This window comes from Lichenostomus cassidix, chromosome 2 (assembly GCF_008360975.1).
Source record: "Lichenostomus cassidix isolate B80296 chromosome 2, HeHo_3.0, whole genome shotgun sequence".
In the NCBI taxonomy this organism is placed as follows: Eukaryota; Metazoa; Chordata; class Aves; order Passeriformes; family Meliphagidae; genus Lichenostomus; species Lichenostomus cassidix.
The window spans coordinates 91329164-91339357 of NC_139482.1; the positions used below are offsets into that span (position 1 = coordinate 91329164).

The 10194-nt window shown below is 39.8% G+C and overlaps 1 protein-coding gene across 2 annotated transcripts in view; it reads left to right on the forward strand.

The window, feature by feature from the left end:
- Positions 1–9392, forward strand: part of ERP44 (endoplasmic reticulum protein 44) — a 45256-nt gene extending 35864 nt beyond the window's left edge. For both annotated transcript variants that reach the window (XM_085052372.1, XM_085052373.1), the window contains exons 8-12: positions 810–926; positions 3091–3202; positions 3663–3804; positions 6708–6810; positions 8807–9392. In XM_085052372.1, coding sequence (XP_084908498.1) covers positions 810–926; positions 3091–3202; positions 3663–3804; positions 6708–6810; positions 8807–8908 — 576 coding nt within the window. In that variant the 3' untranslated portion in view covers positions 8909–9392. The remainder of the gene's footprint in view (positions 1–809; positions 927–3090; positions 3203–3662; positions 3805–6707; positions 6811–8806) is intronic.
- Positions 9393–10194: the final 802 nt, after the last annotated feature.

The window sequence follows — 10194 nt, forward strand, 5'->3', positions numbered from 1 at the left end:
GAATTCAGTACAGAAGAAAATCTGCAAGAATTGCGTTATAGAGATATACTATATAAAAATCTGCTCCCTTCTCAAATTTACTGTATGAGAAGAGCTGCTTACAAAAGAGGAAATAGATGCAAATAGACCTGAGGGGGAAGGGAGATTCAAACCTTTTTTTACTTTCTTCCAACAGCAGAATTTATTAGGTTACCTAATTTATATGGCATTTTTGAATTAAGGTATGCTTAATCATGGCCACAGCTTGCGAAGTCATGCTTCATTTCATGTTAACCAAAATTGTAATTAAATTAAAGGATGCCAGCACTGAATTACAAGTTAAAACTACTAGCAAATAAAGGAAAATTATTATTTATTCACATCTCTTTGGCAAAGCAAATGTAAAATACCAGTTGCAAGTCCTGGAGGACATAAGGAGAGGGTTTTGATGAGTCTTTATAACTCTCAGCATGAAGCAGCTCACTATCTGCATTTAGTTTAGGTCTGGAAATACAATTTCTCAGCCTAGCAGAAATCTAAATAGCCTTTATTTGAAGCATCCCTAATTTGTATTGAAGTATCCTGTTTTTTATAAGTTGTCTTAAAAAGTGGAGTTGACTGCATAAATTATCACATGAAATATTTCTTTCCCATTTGTACTTTTATCACATAGTTAATAGAAATCTTGCATGCATGAGGTTGAATATTGGTATAAGATTTGTTTTCAATATTTATGTGAATATTGTTGTTTTATGTTGAGTAGGTAATCTTTGTAGGTAGCAATGTCGTTTTTACTGTTTCTCATCCTAGTGTATTTTTCTTTTCAACAGGAAAATGCTCCAGATATGGTGTATTTAGGCTCACTAACCAATTTTGATTTGATTTATGCATGGACACAAGATAAGTGTGTACCACTAGTTCGAGAAATCACATTTGAAAATGGGGAGGTAAGAATTTTTTCTGCTCTTCTACATTTGGGGTTTCTTTCTCAAAACCAAAATGTCTCTTTCAATGTCCCTAATCCACATCAAAGAACTTTGTGTGTTTTGTTTTAGGCAGAAAATGGCTGTCAGATAATGTCTTTTCATTCTTTTGGAAATTTTTGGTTTCACTTGAAATTCACTGGAGGCAGGTCTGTAGTAGTTTCATACACTACCAAAGTAAGAAGTTACAATTGTAGAATCATTAGGGTTGGAAAAGACCTTTAAGATCATCGAGTCCAACCATTAACCCAGCAGCACTGTGCTCAACACTAAACCACGTCCCCAGGTGCCACATCCACACAGTTTTTGAGCTCTTCCAGGGATGGTGATTCTACTTCTTCCCTGAGCAGCCTGCTCCAGTGCTTCACAACCCTTTCAGTTAAGAAATTTTTCCCAATATCCAATCTAAACCTTCCCTGGTGCAACTTGAAGCCATTTCCTCTTCTCCTGTCACTTGTTACCTGGGAGAAGAGGCCAAGCCCCACCTGGCTACAACGTCCTTTCAGGCAAGAGAGAGTGATAAGGTCCTCCCCAACCCTCCTTTTCTCCAGGCACAACAACCCCAGCTCCCTCCCATTAATGTTAATGTTAGTGGTAGACAAATATTACTGTATTAACCACTTCCAAAGCCTTATCCAATAAATGAGGACATTAAATAGTGGCTGACCATGGAACTGGCAGTCTTCTGGGAATGGTAATGAAAACAATGTGGGGATTTTTTTTCAATCTGTGTTTAAGCACTGGTACCTTAATCTTTTTAGTTTCATTTAGAGCCAGAATACCAAGCTCTCTTTAGGAGCTCTCTGGAAATGTACCTGCTGAATGAGTGGGGAAATGGAGCCATAATTGTAGCAGCACAACACAGACTTTTTCACATCTTGTAACAGGAAAGAAGGCTGAGACCCAGCTGAATTTGTGTGTGTAAAAATTAGAATGAGCAAATGTGATTAGTCATCATTTTAGAGATGGATTGGGAAGCTTGGATTTCAAGAGCACTGAAGTTAAGAGGATCTTTGCAATCTGCTGTTTAAAAGACCAAGCTTCAACTTGCCTGATGGACTTGGTTGAAGGGAGAACAAAAGCCATTTCTTGTACCCTGTGTAACTGGCTGCCTACTGATAGGGAAAGTCTTTCCTTCAACTTACTGCAAATTGAAAATACCCGAAGAAACTCTTCTATTAGATGACAGAACAAAGCACTACTATTCTTCTCAAAAAGCGCAGTTTTTATGCTGATGTAGGCTAGAATCAAAGCAATAGCAGCTTGCTTGTTATACCAGTCGCACAAATGAAAGATAGACAACTGTAGGCATTTCTTAGATGATAAATTATTATTTCTTCAATCAGGCTGTAGTGAGTCCAGCTGACAAATATCACTTTTGGAGCAAGCAAGTGCATGGTGTTGGTGTTTTAAGTAAAAGAAAAATCCTGACTAAATTATTCAAGGCAATCCTGTATTTATCTGTCCCCAGGCAGAGATCTTTAAAAAGTATTGGGTTGCAAGAACACATACATATGAGCAACTGAAATGTGCCTGTCCAACAAAGGATGACAAGTCAGGACAATTACTGGCAGAAGAGCAGTGCTTGATCATAACTGATCTGGCTGTGTCATCAGCTCCTCCTTTTTTCTTTTTTGGTGCAGAGGGGATAGAGTTTGGTGGGGAAGGGAGGGGTGTGTATTCAAAGATGCTTGTTGTGTTATGCTAAGAAAGCACCAATTTACTATGTGAATAAGCTAGAACTGGGTCTCGAATACACCCTAAGCCTTTCATAGCATTTAACAGCATGCTGCTCAGGCCTTACTGTGGTTTCTCTGAAGATGTTGTGTTCCCTCAGAATCGGGTTATTTCTTTTGCACAGGTATTCCAGTGCACAAGTATTTTTTCCCAAAATGCTGATAATGACTTGCTCTCATCCTTTGTCTGCTGTACATGATAAGAGGAAGGAAACATGGTAAACTGAATCACTCAGGTATCTCAGAGGAGGAGTCAGCAGTTAACATCTTTAGTCTTTCTCTTTTGTCTGTTTTTAAAGTAGAGATCTCACTGAATTTGGAAATTGGCATCACTTACATAGGTGCCCTTAAGAAATGGAAGAAATGAGATTTTTCCTTTGTTTTCTGGGCAGGAACTGACAGAAGAAGGCCTTCCTTTTCTCATACTTTTCCACATGAAAGACGACTTGGAGAGTTTAGAGAAATTCCAACAGGAGGTTGCACGGCAGTTAATAGGTGAAAAAGGTTCGTAATAATTCCTACTACTTCTTGCTTTTACTGGTATAATTTTTTCGTACAACTCAGTGAAGTGGAAGCAAAGGGCAAACAGAATTGTAGCTTTAAAGCTCTTGAGACTGAAGGGCTTTATGCATTTTTGACAGTAAAGACCAACTCCTGGAAATTATTAAAATAGATGCACAATTTATTAGTAAGTAACTGTTTCAAAAGTCCTCTTTGTCTAAATGATTTAATGTGTTTTGAGAGGGCATTAAACAAAGCTTCAGTTTGTAATATGGAAAAAAACTCTTTAAGAAAATCTGTTACTTTGGTGGTGTTGTTTTTTAGATCTATTTTCAGTTTTTGCATGTTGTATCTAATATCTCCACCTTTGTAATACTTAGGAAAGTGGTTTCAAGTGGGTTTCAAGATGATGATAATAATAAAAAAATCCTAACGTGCATTTTTGTCTGCTCACAATGTTAAGGTACAATAAACTTCCTGCATGCTGACTGTGACAAGTTCAGGCATCCACTCCTCCACATTCAGAAGACTCCAGCAGACTGCCCTGTCATTGCCATTGACAGCTTTAGGCACATGTATGTCTTTCCAGACTTCAGTGACTTGTCGTAAGTACTTTTCTTGGTGCATTTTAATTTGAGAAGAACAAATTAAAAGGCTCATACTTTAATCAGTACTGTGGTAGGAAAATGAGTAAATCTGGGATAGGTAAGGCTGCCTATGTGTGATTAGGTGTCCAAGCCTTAAAGCAGGATGAGCTGGTGGGAATTCCTTGTTCAAATGGAGTTGTATTACTTTATGCAAGAAAAGAATCTTGTATGAAGTTCTTAGATGCTGCTCTTCTTTCAGCTTTGCTATTTTCCATCATGGCTAGGCATTTGGAGCCTGGCATGGTGTTTTTAGTAGTGATCTAGATATCTAAATTAACTTTAAAAGATTAAAAGTACTACATGGAATGTCCAAGTGCTGTATTATTCAGGGACTAATGTAAAATGCAGCATGTAAGAATTCCCAGCCTGCTGGTTTGGTTTTTCCTGCAGTGCACTTCTAGCCTTCCTGCATTAGTCTGCACCTGGAAAGCTGGCAAAGAAATCGTTGTTGTGTGGGTTTGTGAACATTTTTTCCATGTGCAACTTGGAAAATGGCCAGTTCCTGGCATGTTTACCTGGATAAAATATATAACAGCAAAGTACCAGGGGTGCTTAGGTGAAAAACTGCTGTGGTTACCCTCATTACCTCAGCCTGGCTCTATGGTGCACTGCCTTGAAAGCAGATGTTCTGTCTTTCATGGATCAGTCGAGGATCCTATATTCCTTCAAAGGAAGCAGCTGCACATACACTGCCTGCTAACTCCTGGTTAGATGTCTAGGCTGAGCATTTAATTTTTGTCAAAACCAAGGATTCACAGCTCAGACTTAGTGTGCAATGTGGATGTAATATCATATCTAATTCTGCCATGCCAGAAGACATTTTTCTACCTGAGATGTTGACATTTGGGAAGAGGGTTTGAACTTAGTTTCTTTTTGTAAATCTCCACAGGCTTATTCATAAAATGTGGTCTCTGTCTGATGTATTTTGAATAGGGCTTTTCAAATATCTGAAGCTATGCATGTTGAAATTCTTGATAGTGACTATTTTCCTGCCTGTGTTCCTGTTTCTTTGGAAGATTGTATTCATTGCACATACCAGCAAAAAGATAGCAGGATATTTGCATTTTAAAACCACTCTTTGTCACTTTTTAAACAGCCCTAAAACAAATTAACATCTCTTATAGAGGTAGTAGAGATGTTTAGTTTAGACTTTCATGTTACATTTCTTGCATGTTCTGTTTCTGTGAAACACTGTCAGAATAATGAGAGCTACTTGCTTGATGTGTACCAGTTGTCACTTACAAATGAAGCTGAAAGAGATGTCAGGATTGTAGACAATTGCCTAATGATAAATAATTATTCAACCTTACTCTAGGAGGTTGAGCTGATACATAGAAATAGCAAAACACAATGTGGGAACAAGAAGAGCTTGGAGCTCCTGGGGTGATATTCTGTTGTGTGTGTAAGTGGTTTGGATGTTTGGTTTGGTGGTTGTTGTTTCTTGGGTGTTTTTGTGTGGTGGTTTTATTTTTTAATAATAGGTAAAATCCTAATTCTGAGACTTTTATCTACCACTTTAGTAACCTTCTGGACTCTTCTACCAACTGGCCCCAGGCTGTCTCGTAATCTCAGTGCTGCCACCAGCCAATAGGGTTTGGATATGGCACTTTCAGACCTGGCCCACTAAAAGATTTCCTCTCACTTTAGGGAGTTCATTGTCTTTTTGGAGAATAGGCACTTGACAGGCAAATGAAAACATCATTCACTATTTAATCCTCATCCTTTGGCCACCTGGCCCTGTTCATCCTGCTGTTCCAGGCTGGAAGTGATAGCAGGGAGTGTTATCCAGCAGATGGGTTGTAGCTTCTCAGAGAGAACAGGCTGAGCCACATGAGGCTGCAAGCACCGAGTGCCCTTGCTGCATTAGGAGAGAATGTCTGCAGCAATGTGCCTGACCTAGAACAGGGCAGGAGCCTGAGGAAAAGCAGGGAGCAGTAAGTCTGCTGCTCCTATAACCAGGCTGGAATGAACCCCTTCTTCTCAACTGGTACTAATTCATTAATTAATGTGCGATGGGAAGAGACCCCTTAAAGTACCACTGTAATACAGATTGGTTACAGACATTGCTGTAATGATACCCTCTGGTTCTATATTTGCTGCATTTTATCCATAGAGTCTTCTGATGATCTGCAACATTGCTGATAGTTTGTTTGACCATGCTTTCTTCCTCTTTCCTAAATGTAATAATTAGTTTGATGAAAGACTCCCTACACAACCTGTCTCCATTCATACATTACCTTTAGATTTCATGCACAGTGCTTGCACTATAGGTTTTTATCTCATCTTTAATACTTACTAGATCAACTCTTTACTTGGAGATTTTTAGTCAATTTGCCATTTCCCAAATAAAACTGGATGCTGCAGTTTAGCATGTTTGCTGTGGGTGACAGTAGATGATCTCAGATTAGATTTACATTGATATCCTCTTAGTGCTTATCTGTGGTGTGCATGCAGTTGCTGAGGCAGTAGAGAGCCTTTCAAAGATGTTTTGTCAATACTGCTCCCCAAGTGTCATTTGTATCTGTAAACTGTGCATTTGGAACCTGCTGTTCTCTCTTACATTACAGTTAGTGGGGAGCTGAAGGGAGTTCACAATGAAGTTATTGGCTGGTGCAGCTCTGTGGGAGTTATTGAAAAGATGAAATACTTGCTGTGTTCTCAAGAGACAGTGGAAAGAAAAAGAAGCTGGTGGGATACCTTAGCACACCATGTGGCTCCCTGTCCTCTATTAATCACCTAAAAGTAGGCATAGTGTGCTAGATAAACAGAAGTTTGCTACTCTAAGCCGTTCATTTTAAGTCTCCTGTATTTGGACTTAACTTGTAATAAACATGTGGATGTTTCTGTTGAATTTATTCCAGAGTTCCAGGTAAACTGAAGCAATTTGTACTAGACTTGCATTCTGGAAAATTGCATAGAGAGTTTCATCATGGCCCTGATCCAACTGATGTAGCACCTGGTCAGGTAAGGTTGCAACAAATACATTTCATGTGGCTGTTCAGTAAAGACCTTTTTATTACTCCTTGTTAGAGCTGTACTTTCTAGTATGTTTGTACTATTAACTTCTGTCTTTTAAAAATCTTTTAACAGAAGCATAACATTGCCACTTTTGCTTGGTTCCCCAACTTTCTTTGTGTAAAGGTAGGGAGAGCATTAGGGGTAGTACGTTACCTCTTTGCCTAGAATAAGAGAAGAGTATAAGAATATTTATTTTCTCCACTGAAACAGAAGATCTTGGGCTGTATGACTGTTCTGACTTCATGGAGCTGCTCTTAGGTTGTTCTGTGACTTCATTATTTGCCACACAACACATTACTAGAGGGTGCTTCTAAGGAGAAAGAACAATTGACTGGATGTTTTATGTATTTAGCAATCCAAGCAGGAGGCAAATTATTAGAGCATCAGGAAAGGAAGGGTAAGCAGTAATAGGCCTTATTGCTTTTGTTAATGTGGTTGACAAACAGCATTAGCAGTGCTCACAGGCTGCACTTGTCAGTTTGATTTCCTCATGGTTCTGCTCAAAGGTTGTCATGTTGTGTAATTACATGCCTGGAAGTCACTTCTGGGATCTCTTCAGAAACACAGCTACTACATCCTTCTCCAGACAAAAGTCAGAAGCACCTCAGTGTCAGAAAAGAAAGGACATGACCAGCCCCAATTCCCTCTGCTCATCCCAGTCTTCTAATGGTGTCTTGATCAGCCTTGTATCTTCTTGATACACCACTCAGCTTTAGTGTCATGCTGAAAAGTGCAAATGTAACTGTCAGGGAACGTTTTCATTACCCTCTCAAGAAAGAATAATTTTAAAATACTGTTGTCCAGGGCTCAAAGGGCCACTTTGGTCCCAGAGGAGCCCTGGTGTCCTTGTTTTGGGGAGCTTTGGGCCATTCCGTGGCAGAGGGACAGAAACTGTTTATGGCTACAGGCTCCTTTTCCTGCTCATCTGTGGGATGTGGTAAGGATGACACTGCACTAAGTCGATGGAGTGCAGCCTCCTGTTGCCCTGCTCAAGAGCTGTAAAAGCGTGAAAGCCCTGGAGGGCTCGCCTTGGCCAGGAGAATGACTGCTTTTGAATGTTGTCATGACTGGCTGTGAAAACACGTGGGCTGAATTGTCTCAGCAGTAATTCATTTAGCTAGGAGTTTCCTGTGTTTCTCAGAAATTCATTGAGCAACCAGAATCCAGGTCATCAGGAGGAGGGGCAGAAATAAGGGCTGCAGACTGAGGCATTTGCCTTGAGGAGGCGGCTTGGCCTGGGAAGGAAGAAGCCTGTGGAGTCCTTGGATCCTGCTGCCTGCCTGTCTGGGCACAGGCACACAACCCAGGCTTGCTCTTGCCTCCTTTCTGCCTTGAAAAATGCCCACAAAACCTGGGATGTTTACACTCCCATCTCTGTATGGCACCCTGCCATCTTGTGGAAGGTGTGGATGCAGTGGAAATAAATCCTGGCCTTAAGTAAACTGGAGCCTGCTGTCGTGGGTCATCTATGCCCCTTGAATTGCATGTATTTTTGTATGGGGTGTTTCTTTTAGTTTCCATGGAAAAGTAATTCTAAAATACTTTTGCAGTGATGTCACTTTTGCCCTGGTGTATCTCATAAAACACACATAAAACTAGAATACCCCCAAAGCAAGCGGTAGATTCAAGCAAATATACAGTGGGTTACCTTTGAAATACTTCTGTGTGACTTGTACAGAAACTCATGTTATGGATGTTACCCTTGAGATGTTACAGCAAATGGAATATCCTTAACTGGAGGTGTTTAATTAATGTGTGTGTGTGTGTTTTCCACCTACTTGGGACTTGAAACATGCCTTCCAAAAAAACCCCCAAACTCAATTTGTGAGAATGCTGGACATTTGTGCACTCCCATAACTAATGCTAGAAATTCATTTAATGGCAGTGAATGATTATTAAAATTAGTCTAACAAACAATTTTACTGTTTGTTTTGTTTTTCAGCCAATTCAGGATTTAGCAAGCAGCCCACCAGAGAGCTCATTCCAGAAACTGGCACCCAGTGAACATAGGTACACCTTACTGAGGGAAAAAGATGAACTTTAAAAAACTTGAAATAATCTTGCAAGCCTTTCAGACAGCAGCATTGACTTCTGTGTGGTGGAAATAGTAAACCTATATTTTCATAATTCTATGTGTATTTTTATTTTGAATAAACTGAAAAATAATTTTTTCTCCCCAGGCTTGTAAATACATTTGTTTGGTGGGTCGTTCTGTACAGCATCTTTCAAACAGTACATTCTTAATGCTATAGTAAAATATCAGAGACCCATCCAGACTCTTGATCTAACTCTGTAAAACTTTTATAATCCAAATGAAGGTATCCTTGCCAGAGACATGCTGTTAACTTGCACTATCCCATTAAATAGGACTTTTGGGTTGTTTTCTGTGTAACCTTGGTAGTATGTGCTTTTTCTTCTTCTGTGAACAGCTATCCTGGTAATCTATTTCTTTGTCACATTTTTCTCCAACTTAAGAGGGTCTTCTATTCTGGATACTTGTGAGGGGAATAAATTAAAGTTTTACAGAATCTCGTGTGGTGCTTTACTGGCTGTAAATGTCTAAGCAATTAAACAATCCTGAATATTAAAATACCAAGTGAGGAGAGGAAAAGTTTTGATGATAATGGCTGTATTTTGGATGAAGGGGCTGTACTGACCTGCTCAGATTTCCTGGAACTAAGATTGTTATGCTGCCCACATGGTTGTGGTAAAAGAACAGGAATGTTGAAAACCTTTCAAAGAGAGGACTAGGACTAGACTGGCATCTGAGTCTGTCAGTTCTAAATTTATATCTGTATGTATGTTACCATTAGTCTTGCGGGGGGGGGGTTGGGTTTGTTTGTTTTTTGTTTCCTTCTGGGTCCCTGCCTTCCTGGCAGACATTGTTCAAACTATTGCAATTTTTCTGTTACTCTTTGCCTGGCTTGTGCCTTACTAATTATGTAATCTTTAAATTCTGCTCTGAAGAAGGAATTACCACTTTCCTTGTGGGCTTTCTGTTATGCATGACACCAGAATGTGGGCTTTTTCTCAATGAACCTTCAAGCTGCTGGGTGAGATGAACATATAGAAACTAAGATGGCAGAATATCTGTTAATTTGTGCTGCATTGCTGGAGATGATTTGGCACTGGATTTGTAGAGTGCAACTTACTATAGACTGCAGGTCTGTGACTTGGGCCCCAGGGTTCAGTGTCGTTGGAAGCAAGTTTGTTCTCTGGACAGGTGGAACACTGGGTTCAGGGTTACTTAGGGAAGTGCCCCAAGCTGTGCACCTCAGGACCATTTTGCCTCTCAGCTCGATGCTACTTGCTCAGTTACTGGCAGACTTA